This window comes from Poecilia reticulata, chromosome 3 (genome assembly GCF_904066995.2).
Source record: "Poecilia reticulata chromosome 3, P_reticulata-male-v2, whole genome shotgun sequence".
In the NCBI taxonomy this organism is placed as follows: domain Eukaryota; kingdom Metazoa; phylum Chordata; class Actinopteri; order Cyprinodontiformes; family Poeciliidae; genus Poecilia; species Poecilia reticulata.
In genome coordinates, this window is record NC_088832.1 from 13,224,011 (window position 1) to 13,248,534 (window position 24,524).

The window sequence follows — 24,524 nt, forward strand, 5'->3', positions numbered from 1 at the left end:
AATAAGACTGTTAGCAGTTAATGAACCGGTTGCTGGGCTATAACCAAAAAAAAAAAAAAAGAAATTATAAATTGCAAGTCGACTTATACCTTTTTGAAAAAATAATGTGTGAAATTATTTAGGCTGACAATATGGTGTGTGCTGATAAGAGACACAATTTTACAGTAGTGCTTCTCCGATAACCCATTTCTTTCTCTGCTCTGTGTTGTTTCTGGTCATCTGGAAGTCAGTTAAAGACAGTGATTTATGCCTGGGGCTTCATGCAGCATAGCCTCATTACACACAACCATTTTGAGAATCAGCAGATAATTACAGTATATATCATAGACCACATGGGGCCCAGCAAAATCAGTCCATTCCAATGGCATGTCACTTAGGACAGGCCTCAGGAATGGGAAACTGCATTTCTAACCTCATTTCCTGTTCTTTAATTGAAATTTTTGGTGAAACTTCATGTTAATTATTCAAATTAACATTATACATACCTACATATGTGTTTGAATGCATGGCCAAGTTTATTTGAAGACATTCTTATATCTTTGTAAACAATCTTGTTTTTGAGTCGTTTAGGAAATTTGAGCTTTGTGTTTTTTCTGTTCTGTACACATTTTGTTAATGCAAACAAAACCATAATTAAATAACCAATTCTAACGGAACCTTTTTTTCAATTTCCATGAAGGGAACATTAACTCGTGCCCGAACTGAACTGAACCCCGAATATCTGGACCTCCGTCCTCGAGCAGAGCTGAATCCTGAATATTGGACCCCTTGCACCCCTTTAGTGAGTACTGATGGTCCCATTTCTTTGGCAAACAATCATTAGAGTTTCACCTAATGCAAATCATTTCATATCATAAAATCCAAACTATTTTGAAGATCATTATTACATCGGCATTCCATGGAGAAAGACAAAGAGAGTTATTGGACAAAATATGTCTATTTTTTTCATTTTTGCCTCCATCCGTGCTTTGGAACATTGCAAAAAAATATTTCTACTTTTTTCTCCTTCTACAAAGCCTAAAAATGTTTTGCATCCGAGTAACAGTGACATATTGTACTCGAAACATCATTAAATTCAGGGCTAATGTGATGCTAATATTCATGCCATTTTTACTTGAGTAATAAGTATTTGTCTCATTACCTCCGTGCTTGGAAAACACAGAGCTTGATAGTCATCGGGGGGTTAGAGAAGGTTTGCTTGTGTCGCTTTGCACTGGTGAATCTTAATGATGTCGGTTTTTCTCTGCTACAGTTTATCAACAAGAGCTGAGAGGGGGGTTGGACTCTTACCATAATCTGCATCCGTTGCTCACCGCAATGCCAAGTTTTTTTTTTTTTTTTTGCGTGTTGCAGGGATAATTTGTGTGAATTCCTTTCCTGTCATTGTGTTTCACAGATAGGGTTAGGTGCATGCAATTCTTTCTGTTACAGCGTAAGTGTGAAGAATTTCACCAGCCTTGCCTAAACTGTTAACCTAATGTAATTCATTTAACTGTGTAGGTATTTTTATTTTATTACACAATTCAACGACGCCATGCATATATTGACAAAATAGTTCAGTTTATAGCTATTTTCAAATGGGAAGGTCTTTTTTTTTAAAAAAAAAAAAAAAACATCCGTTAAATTTATAAAGCAACATAAAAAAAAGGGTTTTCGGTTTTTATGTTCAAATTTGTTTTTACCTTACTCTTTTTTATCTTACTCTAAATCTTTATCTGAATCATAGCATTCAAACGCTTCTTATAATTGCTGATCAGCATTTTGCGTATGTCCACTGGTATTTTCACAATTTAGCTTTGCTGGTGAGCTACAGAACTTTGAGGTTGAGAGGCCTCCTGGTCATCACCCTAATCTTTATATTTTTCTAAAGATTTTGTGTGTCTCTGCCACTCCACAACATTAACATTACTCACAAACAAAAGCAACGTGTTGGCACATAAAAAGATTGCTTATAGCCTAAATTTGCAGAGGGTATCAATACTGTATATTTTCAGCTGAACTGTAACTGTAGACTCCATATAATTTTAAGGTCTGCAAGCATCTCACAAGAAGAAGTGCTAAAAATCTGGTCACATTTGCAAAACAAGTTTGAATAAAATACTGTGATCATTGTAATTTTTCATGCCACTTTTGTTTCTACAAAGCCAAAACTTTCGGAAACAACAAAGAACTGCTTGTTTAATTTTCTCATTTAGAATTAAATGAAATGAGTGGGAGAAAAAAAACAAACAAAACAAACACAGCAAACCATAAATTACATTTATGGGATCTTTTCTGATGAGCTAGCTATTTCTTAGTTTACATATGAGCACATTTAGAGGATTGTTAGGTCAGTTAGAAGGTGGATAGGATAAAAATGTCCTTTATTGTTCTACCTTGAAGAACTTCAGGTGTTCCAGCATCAAGTTACTAGTAAATGGAAACATCCATGTTAAATCTACAAAGATAATACAAGAATATTAAAGTTGTAAAGTACTGGACTGTTCCAAATCTATAGTAAATCAGCAGTGCTTAATGATTGTACTGTACCTTTTTTACCTTTTTTCAAATGAAAGCTAACTTTCTTTACTTCACACTTTAAAGACATTCAAGATTAGTTTCCAAAATACTCATTGGGAGTTAGTTTGTTACAGAATAACAGGTAGCGTCTGACAATTAACTTTCCCATCACTCAGGAAAAATGTCAAAGAATTAACACAGTTTAAACTTTTTGTACTTTATGAAAACACTGAAAACTTTTATATCTGCATTTCCTAAATATACAGCTGAGAAAACATTTGCATATATTTATTTTTCATGTAGCAGTAATGTTCACAAACATTGGACCCCTCAGTTTTCTTTCCATTAAATATTTAATGCTTGTTGTGTCCCCCTGGGTCCACTATCAGCAAACAGGGAAAAGCTAACGAGGCAATGGTGTAAACACAAAGCAGTTCCATCTCACCCACATTCCCTTGATGCCACCGGGCACACCACTGTGTCATGCAGTGATTTTGCTGTGCTAGCTGGCATCAGCACAGTCAACAGGTCAGAATTTCCTTAGCTGCTGTAAACATTTCTAAGACTTTGATAGATTTGTCAGTCACTGAGGGCAGAAAATATAGAGTAAAATAAGGAGTAGCATTTTTTTTTTCACATGGAAGTAGCAAACAACATGAATTGTTTGCTACTTATCCTTATATGATTCGCAAATGACAGCAAACGCCCAAAGTCTTTGCACATTAGCCGGCATCTTCTGTCAGCCATGTAATCTTACATTCATTTAGTCTAAATTAGAATAACTTTTTCTTGATATAAAAAATGACTGAAGGAACCCATAATGTTCATATGAGGAAAACATAAAGTGCAGCTTATTGTAGTGTATGTATTATGCACAAATGTCTCAAGTCAAGTGACAGAGGTGCAACATATTGGAATATTTGTGATATTAATATCGCATAATACTTATTTAAATAGAACTACAACTGGTGACTTAAGTAAACAGGAACAAGAATGTTTTATCGTAGAGTTTGAAAAAGGAATGCTTTCACGAGTAAAAGTCCAGTGTTAACAAAAATCCTTGTCACTAGAAACAAATTACAGCACCTTCTATTATTATTTCAGTAATCCTGGTAAGTCTTTCTTTCACCTCCATTACAACGCAGTTTTTTTTGTTTGTTTTATTAATCTGGGATGTTTTTCTCACATGTGGAACTGGTTCAGGGACCAGTAATAAGATAAATAGGACAGTGCATGCTTTGTGTCTCCCTGAAGCTTACAGCAACATTATACGGACGTTAGCCTGATTTAGTGAACAGAATTTCTCACAGAATTCCTTTCAGCTGAATTCAGCAAAATATCCTGCTGGCTTTGTTGCAGCACGGTAGTGTGTGTTTATTGAGCCTCACCGGACCAAAAAGCCTCACAGCCAAACATACGCATGCGTGCTCAGATAAATGCATGTCCTCTCACACAGGCCGTTTTCTTTTAGCCCATGAGGGAATGATGACTCTCATTATCGCCTCAAAGCAAGATGGCCACGCTGCCCCTACTCAGCAGCCTATTAAGTTACCAGACAGCTTTATTGTATTGGTGTTCGATAATTTTCTTTCCTCTGTCATTCCGAGTGCATCAGGGAGTTGTTGCATAGGGAGGAGTGGTTGGGAGAGGGGCAGGAGCGAACGTGAAAAGGCACAGCTGGCGGAAATTATCCCATCCTATATGCAGTGAGTCCTTGGGCTGATTGTTGAGCAGTCCTTGGGCACAGAGAGACACCTTCCTTCATTAATAGTTTATTCCAAATTGCGTGGAGAAGAATAGTTTGGTTGTTCTTATTGTGAATACCAGTCATCACACACAAGAAACTAACTGCATCCGAACTGTAGTTCTTCAGTTCTGCAGCAGGTAAAATACAATAAACTGGAAAAGTCACCTCATGGACTGCATATGTCCCATTGATTTATTGGATGTTTTTCAGTTTGTGGTCCCCGTACTCCTAGGGATCAATGCGCTTATTGCCATTTACTCTATATGCATGATGAGTAGATAACTGGGAATTTAATTTTTATTGTAAAATTCATACAAAAGAACTGACTTGCAGGTGAGGATAAAAAAAGAAGAAGCTATAAACAAATGAACAAGAATCGAGAAGAAAAGTCTCATCCCTTCAAGGTTTATGGCATTGATTTATCTATTTTCACTTTATATTGTTTGGAAGATGCTATCTAGTTTAACCTTGTTTATGCCAGGGGTAATCTTTAAATATCTGTCATACCACTGTGTACAACTGTTTTTGGGATTTTAGTAGTGTACGACAAAAGGCACCTTTGGGTAAATAAGTTTCCACTATCAACTCTCTGTATTTCTGATACCGTAGCCTTCATATTGTGATGTTCAGTGTAGCTACATAAGTTATGGTATAGGATCTGAATTTATATTGCACCTTTCCAGTCATACTGACCACTTAAAGCACTTTACACTACAGACATATTCACGCAGTCGCATTCACACAGACATGTTTAATACTAATGATGGGAAGAAGCTTGGCTCAAGCCTACAACTGTCCGATTGCAAGAATATTCTCTATCACTTAGTCACAGTCGCCCCTGTTATATAACAATCTTACAAAATTCAAGTGAATGCTACTTCAAAAGAAACAAAAAGATAGTAAACTCAGCCCTCCTTGATGCATAAAATATGCCAGATTGGCATATTTTATTCCTGCGATCCCAATACAGAACAAAACAGGTACTTAATGCAACATAACTCAGTTTCAGAAAATATGCTTCATTTTTTCCTTTTTAGACCGACATAAAATATAGTTTTAGATTAACTTGCTTACATGGTGAGCTATTTATCAGCGTAGCACTCGCTTTAGCAGTGGTAGCTAACAGTTAGCACTTCCTGGTACAAAGTTGTTAACTGTTAATTTATGCAGAAATGTGCATATTCTCTGAAAGCTTCCGGAGTCCTGAAAATGCATAATTCTTTTTTGCTGTTTGTATAAAATGTACTTGGAAAACCTGAACTTTTTTTTAACAGACAGAATGGTTATTTGAAGTACAACAAATCTTTATTTTATACTTAGCCCAGACTAAAAAAAATTAGGTTGAAAATGAACTAACTCTGGACACAGTTTACAAGGTTTATACAATGTCTAAATGTATCCGTTTGAAATGTACTTATTGACCATACTGGAAAATCACATTAGCAAACTGCTATACATGCTTGGTGCTTTTAATGCTCAGAATCTTTAGACTTTTGAAATACACTCAAGTGCTAAATCCTGTTTGGCCATGAACTGATATTAGAGAGGAGAGTTTGGGAGCTTTGGAAATGGAATATCCAATAATGCTGCAGTAACACCACTTTGGAAGATGCAATTTATAAAATCACAGCAGTGAATGGGCTGTATCTCTGTGTAGCATACGTATCCAGAAAGATTTCATACAAAGTTGATACTCTTTCCACTGATCCGCTTTTTTTGAAGCACTTGAAAATGTAACTTTATATTTCATTATAATTAAACGAAGGATTAACTGTTTTTATCAGATATGAAACATACTTCTAATTAAGACCACACTTGTGTATTATTATTTTTTAATGGCCTGATGAAATTCTAATCTTCTAAGAAATTAAATATTGTGTCTTCATTGACTATAAGCAAAAAATCATCACACTTGACAGAAATAGAGGCTTTAAAAATATGACTTTTTTTAAATTATATGAGTTTTGTTACTTACAGAATTGAGTTACGATTCAATAATATCAGTTGAGTAGATCTTTATATATAGCTAGAAAATGTTTGAGAAAAACAAAACAATGTCACCGGATAGGAAGGCTTTTGCATATTTAGATGAAAGGAAATTGTCAGATTTTTCTTGCAAGTTTCTATTTATGGTCTTTATACAGAAAACAGACCAGATGGATTCTTAACAGTTTTTTTTAATTTGCTTTCTTGGTGTTTTCCCAGCATATTTGGGTTTTGGATACATGTGCTTTACTAACTTTTTTCAGCCACATTATTAAAATCAACAGTTTAAATAAGCAGTATTGATAGTCTTTCATGCAGTTTCTTTGCTTAAAAGCCCTGAATCTTCATGTTGATCTGATGTTACTTTAACGGGACAGTCCACCTTAAGATTATTGCAGATCAAAAACTAGCCTGCCATGGCAACAGCACTCTGTGGCAGCCACAACCTCCTTCAGAAAGACAAGGTCCACATAAAAATACAAAATTAAAATCTTTGAAACAACTCTGTGGACACAATAGAGCCCAAGGAATCTCAGAAATCTCCAGATTTCTATAAGATTACCTTGTATTATTGTGTTTTGTTGATTTCAAACCTCAATGTCTAAAAACTCTCCTTGATCTTCAAATAGTGGATTGTTGCAGAAAAAGCAGCAAACTGTTTTTTTTATTTATTTTTTTCTGTGATTTGTGTAGAATAAAATTTGCATTCTTGACTGAAATAGTATTGGTACAGAACTGTTATTTGCAACAACAAAGGGCATTTTTTTCCATCAGATTTTGAAAATACTGCGTAGCTACAGTCGCCGTTGACAAAGAAACGTTAGGGTAAGATTAAACTGTAATCCTAGGAGAGGTGCAGTGTCATTGTAAGCTTCTGAGACTATATCTCAATCATGAACAGCAAGGAAATGTGCTGTGGACTGCAGAGTGGAAAGAAATGATAAAAAAATCAGATGGCAGACAAGAGAATGGGGGCAATATTACTTCATATGAAACTGAATCTGTTCTAAAATTCAGGGCTATTTCTACTATATGTTATTATGCTTTACTAAGTCTGTTTGCAACCTAAACATCAATAACCAATTTATAATTACAGACACTTGGGTTATAATATGCTACACTAGTTTTCAATGTTTTTTTCTTACTACGTAAATCAGGCACAAAAACAAAACACCTTTTCTCCTTTTTATTTGTTCTTCACTTGTTTTATCCTGCATGATACTTGCTTTCCACACACATTCTAAGCAATCAATGAAATTTCAACTACTTGATGAAACTCATAGAGAGGTCAAGCATAATGGAAAAAGCCTTGATTAAACTGTAGTGGCTTTGTATGACACACTACTCCCTGTTCGTACCGTTTGACTTTCTATGAAGGTCAGATTGGCCATTAGCTAGATCAGCCTAACACTGCTTGCCCCACCTCTCCACTCCAATTCTTCTCATCTCCTCCTCTTCTCACTTCTCCACCCCTCTCCGCGGTCTAGAGAGAGAGATGCGATGGGGCTAAATTTATCTTCACAGCAACTAAAGCTAAGATGTTAAAAGAGAACCCCTGCCAGCTTGGCAACTGGCTGCTGATTGTGATCAACTTCACCTTTGCAAGGCGTCTGTCAGAATAGCACGGACCCATTTCTCCTCTACCCTTCCCTCTATCCCCATTCCTTTTTATCCCGAGCATGATCCTCCCATCCCGTGTTTTATTAACAACAGAGCTGGTGGTTTGTGATAACTGGTCACTCCTCTAGGCGTTGAAAGGCAAGGACACTCTATTATCCTTCTTAGATGGATGGGTTGAAATAATGGCTGCAAGTGGTAGAGCCTGCCAAATCCTCCAGTCTTATAACTCCTTTGTCTCTGACAAGGAGGAACATTAGTAAGAAGGCCAGGTACTTGGATACAAATTTACCTCTATGAATAGGGGGGTGAGAGGAAACCGTGGTCAAGAAAAGTGCATAGCCTTTGAAAGCTTCAGGAGTCCTGAAACTGCATAATTCTTTTTTGCTGTCTGCATTAAAAAAAATGCTTGAAAAACCTGAATTTCTATCAGCAGCTATTGCAGAGATCCCACATCCCTTCTGACATTGTACTTTTTCTGAGAAAAACAGAATACCTTTTGTTGTATGAAGAAAGTTAACATGATGCCTTATTAATATGGTGTACAGTCTTTCAGCCAGATTGCAGGGTGACATGTCAATTACTCCCCTAATTATCAGTGACCTATAGCTCAGCACACTTCCAGATTTTAATTTATTTCACAAATATGAAGCCTCTGTACAACTAGTTCCAGTCATGAATCCTAAATTGCATGACTGAAATCCTGTCTTTCCTTCTTTGTTTATTGCAGACATTGGGGAAACAAACCAGAACAGCTTGCTTAACACTGTTTGCAGAATGATTTGCTTAGTAGGTGGTGGAGGTATTGAAAGCCAAAACTCTATTAATTGTTCTTTTATTTAATTACCCAGTAGTAATATTGGAAAATAATGTTCCCTGTTATCCTGAACGCACAGCTGATAGCCAGAAGGTTGTTCTCATTCGCTCTGCAGTGTGTGGGTTCTCTTTATAGCAGACAGCAGTTGATTTGTTCCTAGGAATCATCACGCTCTGAAAAGTAACTTGAATACATAAAGTGAACTTTTATTTACTCCTCTTGTCCATGTCTGTATAAATGTGCCAAACTTGTCAGTTAATGTGAAAATGTAGAATTTGAATTTTCTCTTTTGAGAATAACAGTCAATGTTTTCCAGTTTTACCCTTTATCTATTACTGTATCTGAACAATTTCACAATTCATATCAATAATTTGCAATTATTGAGATGAACTCTGAATTATTTAAGCCATCTCATCAGGTTAGTGTAAGGATTTCATGTAAGACCAGAATCTTTTGATTGGTGGCGATGGCTTTCTTAGAAAATATTTGTTCAGCTATATACTAGGGAGAGGTGGAAAGTAACCACTAAATAATCTTCCTCAACATTTTAAAATGGATTCCATATGCCAGAGGCTCCCAAACTGTGGGGCGCGCCCCCTAGGTGGGGCGCCGTGCCATTGCAGGGGGAGCGCGGGAAGCCGTCTGGATGAAAAAAAAACAAACATGAACGCTGTATGCGCTGGGTTTTTACCTTAGAATGGCCAACTCTCTGTTATTCCTATGTCAATTTGATACAGTAGGGGTTTCCACACTTACCATATCTGTGTCCTCTGTCACTTTTGTCAGCAGTTAAAACTGTTTCATCCGTTGTTAACATGTGGTAACCTGTTTTTCCGAGCCGCCTTTAAACGCAACATGAGCGCTACGACGCTCGCGCTAGGTTTACACCTGTGCGGCAGTGAAGGAGACCTGCTGCTGATGTGCAGAGCTACACAGGTGTGTTAGAATCATGGCAGCAAACCAGCAAAACGCAAAGCACTTTTCACAGTTTTCCCCCCAAACTAACCCACTGAGTTGAGTAAAGTTGCTGGATGCAGGTAATGTTAGCTAAAAGATGACTAGCTAATATCAATACATCACCTTAAGCTTAACAAGTAGCCTGTAGGCTAACTATATTGTTGTCTATGTTCAGCTACGTACATTCATTTTGCCCCCCAAAAAGTTGATCCCTCCCACCCAGGGGCAGGGACAAGGAGTCTATAAAAATCCTCTCTCCCCCCTCCCACCCTGTTCCACATGTCGTTCAACCAGACAGCCATTTGTAGTCAATGGGGGGGCAGAAAATTTTTGGAAACCACTGGGGGGGCGCAGGAGAAAAAGTTTGGAAACCACTGCCATATGCTAACATGCCTGAGTACAACTTTAGTGTTCCTGAATCTGTCTTTTCACGACAAGAGTTTGTATTATTTATTTATTTTATAGAAAAAGTCCATCTGTTATTTCTATATAGAGTTGTGAAGTTGATCTCTGCCTCAAGTACTTATTTTTACTCTGCATGCTCATTTTCTATGGTTTTTTGATTAAATTAATAGCTGCTTGGTGCAGTTCCTCTGTTACTGTTTTGTTGTGTATTAAATTATTAAAATGTTAAGCCATTTGCTATTCCAGTCACTCTTATAAATACAACATTTTAGCTTTGGGCATGACCTGTGCCTTTAGATTAATAATCCTGGAAGTAAACACCCAAATTACAGCTGCATGCTCATCAGAGGATGTTTAAAAGTCATAGCCCAAACAGAGAAAACTGTGAATAAGTGCACAAGTTTTGGACTTAATGTTAAACCTTTGTCACACTATTGCACATCTGCCTTTCCAGTGGAGTAAGACATAATGCCAGAGGGCAAAACATGATCTAGTGTTAGGTTCCAATGTATTTAACAGTAATATGCAGAATCTGAACCCCAAATAAGTCAACCTGTCACACACTTTTTAACATAATAAAATATTCTGCCACATGTGGATGCAGAATCACTCAAATTTCATGTATACACATGTGCAATAGCACCACAGGATTAATTTATATGTTGCCATAGGGTCCCATTATATTTTACTTGCCTCTGTATACCACACGTGTACAAACAAATTCAGTTCATAATTTCATGACCAGTTGTGGGACTAACTGACCACTGACATTTTATTCTCAAATGGTAAGTTGATCCTTAAATATGACATCATACCAAAAGTAACATGGGGGAGGTCATAGGAGATGGTGTAATAGTATCTCAAAGCATGTATCGTGAAAAATATTACAGGTAGCTAAAATTTATGTTTTGCCCCATTCTTAACAATTGGACATTTAAAATTAAGAACAACAAGACAATAGACCTCAAAGCCTCTGCTTTCACTTTTGAAATCTCCTATTATTTTCTAAACTTATTCTAATTATTGTTTTAGCAATAAGTGGCTGTTCCTGACACATATAACCACATGGGCTTTTGTCAGGATAGGTTTGATTCTACTAATTGGTACCAAAGCTGTTAACTGGAGCTGTGAAAATAAGAAATGGTAAATTGGTAGATACTCTCTTGGGAAATGTACACGTTGACCTTATTTTCCACCTTTGCACAGTTTTTTCCCCTTTAAGTACTTGCTGCAAAACGAAACCAGTTTGTCATCACACCAAAGTGCCCATTTCACAGGATATGTGCGTAACATGTTACACACAATATGGTGTTGTATGCTTCTTACACAATTGATAGTGAGGACAATTTTCCTTTTGTCTCTCTTCTTCTGTTTACCAAAAACGCAAAACGAATGCAGAAGTGATAAATGTGTTTTGTTGTTTTGTTTTTTTTAAAGAGAAAGTTTGCCTCAATTGCAGTCACATTAAAATGTGATAATATGAAACCTTCCTAGGGGGTTGTTCTAAATTCGTGAGAGCTTTCTCTTGTTTAGAATGCAGTTGCACTTTGAAGGCAGTGGGGTGCTTCTAAACCATGGCCATTTTGAATTTAAAATGTACTTCTGCTGTTTTTAGGCGCTTCTTTTTGTAGATACAACGGGCGAAGGACAAGGGCTAAACCTGGATATCAATTGGGTGCAACAAGGAACTGTATATTAATATGGATTTGTGACTCCACTACTACTTAGTGAAGTCAGAGTCGGTAGTAAACTAATCCAAACTAAGTGATTTTGGTGACTTTTTAGTTTACAGTGATTAATAGCTTGTCAATGTTAAGCTGCTGCAGTGGATGTGATAGTGGTGCAAGTAAAGCTCATAGCTCTATTTGCTATGAGGAAATCAATGTGGCTTGCACTATGTTATATATCTCATTGGATATTTCATTCTGAATATTCTTCAATGATAATTTTTTTTTTTTTGCAAAAATATCTTACATACATTGCCACACTGCTGGAACGTCCTCTCAAATGTTTTAAATGCTTCCAGTGGCTGTGATCACATTATTTCTTTCAGTCATGTTGTCTCCTCTCAGTGCCCAGTCACCCTTTAAAATGCTGAAATGGTTTTCTATTGCTAACCACTTTACCAGCTTTACACTCCTTGTCACTTTACAACAGCCACACACTGTGCACCCTGGGAAATACAGTGTGTAAAAATTATCATGGGAAATCCTCATCAAAAACAAATAGAGCAAGCAAAAAAAAAAAAAGAAGATAAAAGCAATGAGAGAAAGAGAAAAAAAAATGCATCAGCTACGAAAAATAACTGAAAACCAAATCGGTGAAACATCCCTGTTCTTACTGCTTCAGCAACTCTTATTATTCTTCAGTGTTTAAGTTGCTCAAAAACTGACAATTCAGCTGCACAGATTTATTTTAATTTTTTTGTACTGTTACTACCCACACATACACACAAGCACTGTAAATTTGGATTTAAGATTTTGGCATTTGATCTGGATTAAGATTTTTTGGTTTTTTTAGCTTTTGATAAAAACTGGTTTGGTTTTGGTTGTTCTTTCACTCACTTTTTATTATGCATTTTTCCCATCACTCCTTTATGAAATAATCTTAAAGTACATATATAAATAAACTTTATTCTTCATTTGCATACTCAGTATTACAAAAGTCAACTTCACTGTTTATTGGAGAGAAACTTGTGTACTCTCCTGGTTATGCATGATAGGTGGTTAAGTAAGTAAATTTTATATTGCAACATTCACACACAAAATTATGAAGTGCTTGACATAGTGCACATTTCTTGATTATCTCTGAATTATATTACAAAGATATAATTTTGTGAACCTTGTTTAGTTTATATGGCCAGAACACTAAGGACACTCCCACAATAAAATAAATACAGTTGCTCATTCTTTATAAGCTTGAAGCCGGCAGGTGATGTCCTGGAATTTATCAATACATTTGTCTGTTTGCTTAAAAATCATATTTGTTAGGAAGCCTCTTCTATCCTGAAGCAGCTTCAGGATATACTGACTTTGGATACAGAGTCAAAGTCAGACTAAGTAGTTTTAGTCTACTTATACCAAGCAGACTAAAACTCTGCTTGGTATAAGTTTGTAATGTCCATTACAAAACATAAAATGGCCATAGTTGAAAACTGAAATTAGATTACAACAAGACCAACAGTGAACCATAAATGCCAAAGTCTTGTTTAACAGGTTAGAAATAAGCTGGTGACGCTTTGTTTACAAATGCTGGGCTACTAGTCATGTAGGTTTGGGTCATGAACTGACCCAAACACTTCACTCATCATTTTCTTTTGCTGTGTACTAAAACCGTTAAAGATTAAAACCGACACTGAAAAGCTTTGAAAAATGTAATTACGTTTTCTTTTTTACCAAATCTCTTAGATTAGCGGTTCTCAACGTGGGCGGTACCGCCCCCCAGGGGGCGTTCAGAGGACGGCAGGGGGCGCTGGTGGACATTTTTACAAAAGGGGGGCACTGGGATGCCTTTGGGGGGCGTTTGGTCAAAGGTAAACTTTTCACCTTAAATGCACTACAATGCATAGTTATAGTTTTTTAAATTTCAATAATCAGAATGCAGAAATAGTTTCCGTTGGTTTTAAAGGTTTATGTCAGTCTGCCTTTTCCCCATCGATTCGCTTCCCGACCGCCCTGCACCTTAGGGGCTTAAAAAAAAAATTGCGCTAAACTCTGAAACAGGAGAAACGGGACATAAAACGGAGCGACGAACTAGATGTGAATTATGGCATAAAAACAGAGAATCCGACGCTGAACAGTGAAAAAATAAACACATGATGTGAAACGCATGACGATTAGGCGGCGCAGCAGGTGATGATGAGCGTCAATAAATGATTAAATAAATCTATTAACAGGAAAGAAAAGTGGACAGAGCAATAAACCAAGAGAGGATAAAACTAATCAAAGGACACTAAATGGAAATGAATGAAGAACAAAATGCAAGAATAAACTAAGAAACTAAAGTAAATACAGAGGAATAAACTGGTATGGCAAGACCTTTCGAGCAATAATTAATACAGAGGACGGAATGGCAAGAATAAACAGACACTATTTTGAGATAAAAGGTAAAATAATATTATTGAAATGTCATGGATTTGTTGAAACCACATCTAGTACTGAGAATAAATATATCTTACAGACCATAACAGTAAATAACTTATCACTTATTTATGTTTTTAATTAGATTTGATATATTTATTTCTTCAATATTATTTTTCATGTCAGTGTTAATGTCATGAGGCTGATGACTCAATGACACTTTCAATTTGACTCATTAGGATTTGATTAAGAACCAGATTTGTTATTTGTAATTTCTCTCCAGTAAAACTATTAATCTATAAATCAATAGACAGGTCTATATAAAGATATAATCCATGTTTCTGTCTCATATTTGTATGGCATTAAAAGGATCTGGAACTTTTGTTTTTCCACTGAAAGCTCTGGTTTGAACAATAAATGCCATGTGGGTGAAGTTTTATGGATAATACTCTGATGTCCCATACTCCTGAAGGCAGCACAGACCTGCACCACCAGAAACTGACAAACACTGAAGAGAAGAAGAGTTATGATTAATGTAGTTACAGTTCTATCCATGTTTTAATGTTGCAGAGCTCAGTCGTTTGCAAATAGATCAAAGTTTAAACTGGCATGTTGAACATCTTTTATCTGGTCATTTTGTGGAATATTTAACAGGTAGAAAATGGCACAAAATAAGAATATTTTTTCCACTCTTATTGGCTGCTGTTAGGCCTACCAATTTTAAGTTGAATGTCCATTGCATTTTTCATAGACGCCTGTGAAAATAATTTCTACTCCCATAACTTTTTTGTTCTCTGGGAAATTAGTTTTGATGATAAATACAGAAACAAGCATAAAAATCAAAACATCTACAATACTGACAGTGATATCAATAGTAAAATAATGGACAGTGCAAAGTAGCCTGCAAATTCTTTGGTGGGGGGCGGTGAGGGACCTGGATATGGGTTAGGGGGGCGCTGGGCCAAAAAAGGTTGAGAAACACTGTCTTAGATAGTTCAATCATTCCTGTTGCCGCTCGCAGACCAAAACTTTTAACCATGAAGCCTAAAATGCTTTATGGATACATGTTTTAAACAAACAATGGATCAAAAATAAATAGTCATGTTATGTTCACATTTCAGACACTTTATTTTTCAAAAACCTGTAAAATACATACATCTATGGAAGTCAAGTAAACTAAGGGGTTGATAATAAACAGATGTCTAGGTGAAACCAAAACTAATAACCCACCACATAGTCGAGCAATAAAAAGAAAGAAAAGAGTCGCCAAATTACTAATTACAGAAGAAGATTTAAAGATAAAGGTTTTTATAGTACAAATTTTTCCATGGCATTTTTTATTTATATGTTTGTTTTTTGCTGGTTGTACTGATGTTAGGTATATTGGCATCATATTTTAAAATTTAGATATACCTTTTTTTTAGCAAGTGTCCATACTAACCCTTCAGCTACAAAATATTGCAAAAGTTAAAATCGAAAGAATATGTCCGGATGCAGTGTTTCAAAGACTGCACATTCTGTCAGTGCCCTGGAACAAATACAAATTATGTAAAAACTCACATCAAGTTTATTTCTCCTGACAAATCACATTAAAATTACATTTTAACTACAAACATTCAATAACTTGTGCAAATTATGAGCGAGGTCAGGTTAATTTTCTTGATCATCACCGCTTTGACATGTGGGGTGACTCGGTGACCGACAAGAAGAAACTTGTCCTATTGAGCCACAGCTGACTCAATCTATTAACACTGACAGTTAGGGTAGATTAGACACATGCCCAAATGACCTGGTCCAACATGGAGAGTTAATTGCTTCTACTACAACTTGCTTCCAGACAGCCGGTTTACCAACAACCTGCAAAGTCTGGCAATGGAATTCAAAAACTCTGTTTGTATTAAGTGCAAAACGTAACACTTTAAAAAAGCCTTCCTTTACAACTTCATGATGCTCGTTGTTTTTTTTTTACTTTTATACCCAATTTGAATGTTCTTATGTTACAAAAGTGTTCAGCAGCTGGTCTTATGTGTTTTTTTGTTTTTATTTTAGGTTGAGTGTTCTTTGAACACCTTTGAGAGGCACTTGTGTTTGAATGCTACTCATAACTGACTTCATTTGAGTAATTAATCAACTATAACCCTTTATCTATGGTGGAGGTCTTGGTGATCATAGCTGATTTTCTAATTCTTTTGGTAAAGCTCTTTGGTAAATAACTCTTTGGTGCTTTAAAAAAATCCCTCCCTCACTTCAATATTTATTCAGGGTCGTTTCCCATTTAAAGACTCACATTAATATTTGCTTTCACACACGCACACAAACAAGCTCAACACGGTTAGTGATCCTTGGTTGATCAGGGGCTCCTGAGAACTGCCAAACAAAATCCGCACACAGGCTGAACAGAGTTCACTTATGAATATTAAATGAAAAGAGTAAAGAATTAAGCTTAGGTGCAGGGGTTAAATTAATAAATAAGTGCTCTCATATATATTTATAAATATTGAAATAAAAGCCGAATCTCCTGTGGTCAGCCTCTGCATGCCTAGTGGTCTTTGAAGGCATCATTAGCTGGTTTTATCAGCACATTGACCCTAAAACTAGTACCTGAGGGGCCTGACTGTAGTAGTGCAGACATGAGTGTATGAATCTTGGATGGATGAAATAGGACTTTGAAGTGAATTTTCTATTCGTAGGATTATACATTTGGGATTTTGATTCATGCCCACTTTTGGTCCTTGAGGCTATGTGCTTGTGTGGGTGGAAAGAGTTAGTGTTCACAATATTATTAATGTATTTATTTATTGTACAACTCAGTTAACATTTAGTTAGTGAGTAGAACAATATGGCAGATGGCTTATTTGAATTAGTTCAAATGACATGGATTTTTAAAAAAAAATTGAAAATAATAAAAAAAGAAGATACTTTAACTGTTGCATTGGAAATTGATTTCCAGAGATGAATCCTCTCCAGACTTGTATTCATAGTATTGACATAGTCCTTAAAAAATAAATCAAATATTTGAGCTCGTATGCTGGCAAGGGAGATTGTAGGGATGAGGTGTGCAGATATTATGATCCCCAAAGGGAGCATACAACACAATTGTCTCTTTTATCTTTTCTTGATTGTGCAGTAAATTGGAAGTATACATACCAAACAATAAAGATGATAATCTCAACACAGATGAAAATCTCACAAAGTAATTTCTGTTTCATATGAATTTCTCTAATCCTGGTGTATGTTGTCATGACCTAGTTTGGTATTGAAATTTGGTGAATACCTCTTACTTGGTAATCCCTGAATATAATATAGGCACCCTCTCTGCTTTAGTGACCTATTTTAGGGGGGGGGGAAATTGTTTTGTTTTGAAATAGTCCTCTAAGCCATGCCATCAGAGCTCTGAAGTAAAAGGGGATCTTTAGCAATTGTATTTATTTATTTTTATCTTGAAACAAATAGTTTAATAAAAAGAAAGTTTTCTCTCAACTGAAAAGTGTTTACTGGAACAATTATTTTGAGAATAGTGGCCAGACTCATTGCTGCAGTCACAATACCTCATTTTTTCTTAATAGTTTTTGTGGCAATATGGTCTTTACATATTTGCATTTTGTCTCTGTGTACTCCAGCTGTACGGATGGGTTATTGTTTCCAATACATAAATAGCTTTTTTTAATACTGTCTTTGAAGTCATGTTTTTTGAGTGTTTGTTTCAAGTGTCATTCTCCAGGGAGGTGGTTGAACTTTAAAAAAATGCAATTTTCCTTTTACCACCCTTGAATAGTCAGACTGTGCCAGTTCTAACCTTGAGCCGTCAGAATAGATAAATCCTTGCAGAATGTATTCTGATTAGATTATCTGCTTTATCTAAACATGAGCATGGAACAACAGGAATTGCTGCTTGCAAGGCAGAGTAAATGCAATAATAGCAGGATGCTAAGGCTTGCTGGGAGACGGCGTTAATACTTGGGGCAAACAATATTAATGGAGCTTGGATCTAACAGCAAACAATAACCCAATTTATTACACCAAAGCTATCTTCCCTGCATGGGTCCTCTAAAAGCCATTGTCACCATGGCAACCATTGTAGAAATGCTGAAGCTGTTTTAGGTACTTAGGAACTTTGTACTTAAAAGTGGGGTCATAAATTGAAAGGTTGTAGCCCACGTGTTGACCCATTACCATTAGGGTAAAATTTGCTCCAGTGGATGTGACCGATCAAAGTCTACATGTTCACTTTACTTTAGGGAACATTAATTATCAGTCAAGAAAATGCAAATGCAAACAATAGCGTTGGGTTGTCATTTATCATTTGAAGTGATGGTTATTGAGACAACTCTAATTTAATTATTGCTTTATATTTGTATCTGTTTTTTTTTGTTTTCATCTTTAATAACATTGAATAGTCCACATGGTCTATTTTTGTGGGTTCACTGACTCGTCATCTTTTCTGTTTTTGCAAATGTCCCAAATATTTTTTTTATCTCTCTTTCAAAATCTACTGTGTGCACATTTTGCATGTAGTATTCCTCTACAAGTTGTCATAAATAAAACAAAAAAAAAAAAAAAACAGGTGATTTTGAACAAGAGAATAAGTCATTTTTGGTGTGTTGTTTGTAATCCATACTTTCTACTTTCAAATAGAATGTCGTAGCATGTAATTTGACACCTCCTGATATTTTTGTACATTAAATTATGAGAAGTTCACTAAAGTAAGACTTTTGATGTTATATATGACAATTAAAGCTGGAAATCCTTATCTCTGGCTGTAATTTATCTACCATTTTTGATAGATTTAAATGTTATTTTTGGCAAATCTAATTTCCTTCACTTATCGCTTATAAGTTTCCATTCTGCAGTTTGAATGCAACAAGATAAATCTAACCCAGCTTCTTAATGCAACATTAAAACATATCAATATACATGGCATTAAAATATGTATAAATACATGCAAATTGTGAATAAAGGATCACTGTAGTCTACAAAAACAAGCCATTTTATAATTACACAAGGTTTTTAACTAGAGGTTAATCATTTATTATGTAAGTAATCAAAATATGTTCCAATAGTGTCATTCAAAGCCCTAATTAGAAATTATAATCTCATATTTATATTTGCATTCTATCAATCTTTCTTAAAAGAGGAGAAACAGCGCGGATGGAACATCAATCTGAGAAGCAATACAGAAAACAATAGGGTTTATACATGTAATTATATTAGTCATGCAGGTTTTTAATCTAAAAAAACTGTTCCTTGGCAACCTTTTTGAAAAGGGCTAACACATTTAAAACAGATAAATCAACAAGCATCTGATTTTTAGAAAATAAGCATCCTTTTGCCTTTATTTACACTAGTAGTAGGTAAAAATCTCATCTTTCTGGAAGTGAGAGGGCAGCAAATTTATTTTTATATGCAATACATGGTTGTCTATTGCTATTTGTGGCTTACAATAAAAGCATGTATGCAGGTTTCTAACATACATGGTGAACCTGATGCTATAGCAACATCCACACCTACTTTGGAGCTGCCATTATTACTACTGAACAGCAACCTATTGTGCCCTTTTATTCATATAGATGTAGTCTTGACTGTCTCAACATCTGAACTGTGACCTCAGTGCTTATTCTTCAACCCAAAAGGTGAAGTTGAGCACAACAACCCCTGTTGATTATTCGAGTACCTCTGAACTGAATGGAACTTTCCACTGAATGTATTGCTGAGATGCCCACTCTAATGACTTCAGCTAAAGCTATTGACTGACGTCAGTGCAGTTTCATAGTTGATCCTCCACAAAAGCCTGTATCAAGAAAAATACATCAGCAAAGGGAGCAAGTTTTGTGCTCATGCTGTTTTTAGCATTAAGGTCAGGACGTTCTTTGGTGGTTCAGATAATGTCTCCTGCCTTGCAGTGAGGCCATCAAATAGCAGCTATTTGATGACTATTTTATTCAAATGCGCTTTGTACAGTTATTAAGCTTACATTGTATTGTACCCATTTATTCAGTAATTGAACAGACTGTCAAGGGAAAAAGAAACCAAACCTGGATATGTTTTAGGAACTTTGTAAAAAACATCAATAATAATTAGAACTAAGAAGCAATTTAGCAATATTTTATAAACTACACCTTGAAGTCAATGCAGAGGTCAGCTGAGTGTTGATTAGGCCGTGGAAAGTGTTTTGAAGGAAATAAGACGGTTCACTTGGTACAACAGAAAAACTTTAGAAGCTCAGGTCGAAGTAACTTATGTTTAAGACAAAAACAATTCTCAGAAGTGAACAAAAGATTATCTGTCTATCTAGACCAATTTATCCTCACCAGCCACTTTATTCGGTAAAACATGGTAGTTCTTTTTGGCCTTCAGAGCTGCTTTAATTCTTTGTGAGAAAGATCAAACAAGGTTCCAGAATCATTTCTCTGAGATTTTAGTCAACGTTGACAAAGTACTGTCATACAGTTGCTGCAGATTTGTCAGCTGCACTTCAGTGACGCACCTCAGATGTGGTGCAAATCTCTGATTGCACCACAGGGTTTCCCCCAGAAAACTTGCTACGCCTGGTGGCCAGGGCGCCGAGGCGGTCCACTGGCGGTCCACCGTGTTTTTGTATTAAAAGTAGACAATAAAAGTAAAAATATCACTGGGTAATTATAATGTTATGGGAAAACAACGTCAGTGAACTGCTATATAAACCCACAACTAGTCTTAAAAATAACTAATCAAAAAATACAATTAAAATAAATATCAATTATGTCCACTTCTGTTAAATCCAAATTAAGTCAGCGGCTCCATCAGGCTTCCCAAAGCTTCAGGGGCCCCATTAATGCTAATATTTTAACATAGACCACAGATATGTAAATGTTGCATTTGTTTATTGAGATTATCATTGCTGCTAAATTTGACATAATGGTTTCAGCATATATAAATTAAAAGATTTTAAATTAATTAACATTTATATGTAAGATTTTAAGGAGCTGGCAAGTTTACTTTGTAGAAGTTCAAAGAACAATATTCATAATCAGATTGGTTTGTTACCACAGCTACAATCTGATGCTGTGAGTTTAATCTTTGAGTTTCAGCTCCGTTTGTTCACAAATACAAATTAGTAAGCTGCAGTTATAATTGATTGCTTTTTAGGTTTGCCAGTTAAACTACTCCCCCTGTCCTAGATGTCACTAAATCTAACACAGAAGCTGTTAGAGGTGCTGATGTTTTTAGCAACAAAAGGGGCCCCTCAGTCAGATTCTGCTCCAGGCCTCATACACCCTTGGACCAGCCCTGCATGATGTGGTAATCCGCTGCACTGCGCAGAGATGCGCAACAAATGGGAGATTTAATTCAATGCTGCTAATGTGGCTTTAGCAGCTCTTTCATTTCGTGTCTGTTGAGTTTTTAACAAGGGGACAAAGAAACTATTTTGGTTGGTCGAGTTTCTGGACGAGTTTTTCAGATGTCCGGTGGCCGCGCGCATTAACTCTGTCTGACTAAGTGGGCAAAACATTTGATACGGTTTGGTGCTTAGTGTAACCGGAAAAATAATACTAATAATAATAAAATAATATAAAGTCAGCGTGATGCGTGACTGCGAGGAGAGCGAAAGCTCCTCACCGGGTTAAACCTGCACCATGAGTGATTAGCACTGGGTCGTTAACCACTAACGCGCCGGCTAACCGGGAACACAGACCTAAACTTTACAGGGAAAACGGGGCCAAACGTTGGGCAGCGTGCTGAGATGTAAACGCCGCATAATGTTTTGTTCACAAATATACATCATTCTCACCGCTCGGTCAAAACACCTCGGAAAGCGCGACTACAAGTTATTCCTGCGGTTCACGTAGAGCTGCGCAACCAGAGCTAACGCGGTGGGTTTAATCTCTTACCTTAATCAATAACTCCTCATAACTAATAATTCCTCACAGGGGGTTGATGTAAATATCCATAGCGGTCAGCCTGTGTCCCATTCGAGTGAAAGGAAGAGCCTGGGATCCGCGCTGAGGTTAACTTTAGACATCCAGCTGCTGCAGCGCGCGAGGCAACGCGCAGAGGCCCAGCGGTGTGATTGGTCCGGCTTTAAATGCATAAACTATAAATATATCTTCTATAAACATATATTTTAGGAATAAATCTGCTCTGATATTGAAACGCTCGGAGCAACAGAAACACGTGCAATCCGGCTTAAAAAAAAGGCGATTTTTTTATTTTACTTTATTTTCCTAAAAAAAACCAAAAAATTAAGAAAACTTAGCCTGGCGGTGGCGCTAGTAAATCATGGCGGGCCGCCAGGCCTATAATACACTGGGGGAAACCCTGCACCACATCTCAAATATACTATTTTGTATTTAGTGGACCTGTGCAAAACACCTGGATGCTCTGACATGGGTTTTTAAAGAGACAGTCCCAATTTTAAGGCAATAAATTACAAAGTAAATTTCTTCATATATATATATATATATATATATATATATATATATATATATATATATATATATATATATATATATATATATATACTGCTCAAAAAAATAAAGGGAACACTTAAACAACACAATATAACTCCAAGTAAATCAAACTTCTGTGAAATCAAACTGACAACTTAGGAAGCAATACTGATTGACCCGACGCGGGTCCCCATTGTCAATCAGTGTTGCTTCCTAAGTGGACAGTTTGATTTCACAGAAGTTTGATTTACTTGGAGTTATATTGTGTTGTTTAAGTGTTCCCTTTATTTTTTTGAGCAGTGTATATATATATATATATATATATATATATATATATATATATATATATATATATATATATATATATATATATATATATATATATATATAGCATCTTTATTACAACTGCAGGAAACATAGGTACTTGACTGAACTGTAAAATGAAACTATGTGCCTGGAAAATACATTATATTTCCCCTTGAAGATATCTTTAACTATTTTGTAGTTAACCTGATCATGATGATTTTTATCATTTCTTTTCAGTATATATTTATTCGTCCTATTCAGCTCAAACCTAGTTGTGTGGTTGGCTAAGCATTTAATTTAATTTGCTGTCTGCTTTTGTCAGCAGTTAAAAAAAAACATTTACGATAAATTAATTGCTATTTAGAGACCTTTATATAAAGCAGTTTATTTAGATTGGAAATAAACAGGAAAAGATAAAACAATTTGTAACATAGTTCATAAAACTCCATCAAGCAGCTTGTCAGCTGCTCACTTGAGTCTGAGCACCCCTAAAGGTCGACACAAGTATCAACCTCTCATTTTAATTTATCTCCATGCTTAAAGACAGTTTATTTCTACAATAAGAACTGGAGGCTGCTGACAGGTTTCAAAACTCTTCAAATGTGATTCATATAATTTTGTTAAACATTTAAAATTACCTGATGGCTCTAAATAACATAGGTTTTGAGCAGGCATATTTTGAAGGGATGGTCAAAACGATCACAGTTATAATATATTATATATATTATTGCAGTGATCTTCACACAATCCAGATGTATGGTTTCCATTGGCAGTATTGCAGCAAATGGTCATGCTAACTTTACATTACAACTGTATATTAAAGGCATATCTCATACAAATAATCTCTTGAGATGTATTGATTTTAGACATCTATCCTCCATCAGTGTGATATCTTTGTCGACAAAAACTAAAGGAAGACAAACCAACTCTATGATTTTTAAAGAACATTTTGAGATTCACATTTGCACTGCAAGACCATAGAAAGCATAAAATATACTGTTTTCCTGTTCAAAGACAGCTGGAACTTGATCATAAAACATTTATCCACCCGTTCATTCATATTCTATGCCCACTTAATCCTTGCAGGGTGGGGGGTGGTGCCTGTCCTAAAATATAAGATCTAATAATTTATATCCAGAGTTGGTTCATTTATATCATAAGGATGACAACAGAGAATTAGACTTTACTGTTGGGATTAATGTACATTTTCTCGGTTGACCCAAGAAAGTCTCTAAATAAAGCACCAATTCTTCAAGAGAATCCTAAATCTTTGTGTGCCTAAGGTTAAACTCACATCAGGTCAAGTGAATTTAGTCTTGCAGCTTGTTCTTCATACATTCATAGCAGTCTTTTGTGACTCTTAATGAACTGTAAAAGTGAAGCATAAAAGACTGCTTGAAGGCATCTAAAATTAAATGGATATCAGGCGTTCATCTAGCACCATCTCTCTCTTTTTTAGTAAGAACAAATGTAAATGTCTCCTTAATCTCTGTAATCAATTTTATATATTGAATGCAATTACAGCGGATTATACGAATAGTATTTTATTCATTCACTGTTTGGAGGGTAAAGTAGTTAAAAGATTTGAGAAGACCGATAAGGAAATAAGCAGCTTTACTTTGACTCTCGTGTGATATGGGAAATATTCCTGTGCTGCCAAAGTAAATAAAGAAACACATAAAATG

The 24,524-nt window shown here is 35.8% G+C and overlaps 1 protein-coding gene across 4 annotated transcripts in view; it reads left to right on the forward strand.

Moving 5' to 3' along the window:
- Positions 1 to 24,524, forward strand: part of pcdh9 (protocadherin 9) — a 210,437-nt gene that overhangs the window by 68,000 nt on the left and 117,913 nt on the right. For 2 of the 4 annotated variants that reach the window (XM_008404416.3, XM_008404418.3), the window contains exon 3: positions 680 to 781. The exons of the other annotated variants lie outside the window; for them this stretch is intronic. In XM_008404416.3, coding sequence (XP_008402638.1) covers positions 680 to 781 — 102 coding nt within the window. The remainder of the gene's footprint in view (positions 1 to 679; positions 782 to 24,524) is intronic. 4 annotated transcript variants of the gene reach the window in all.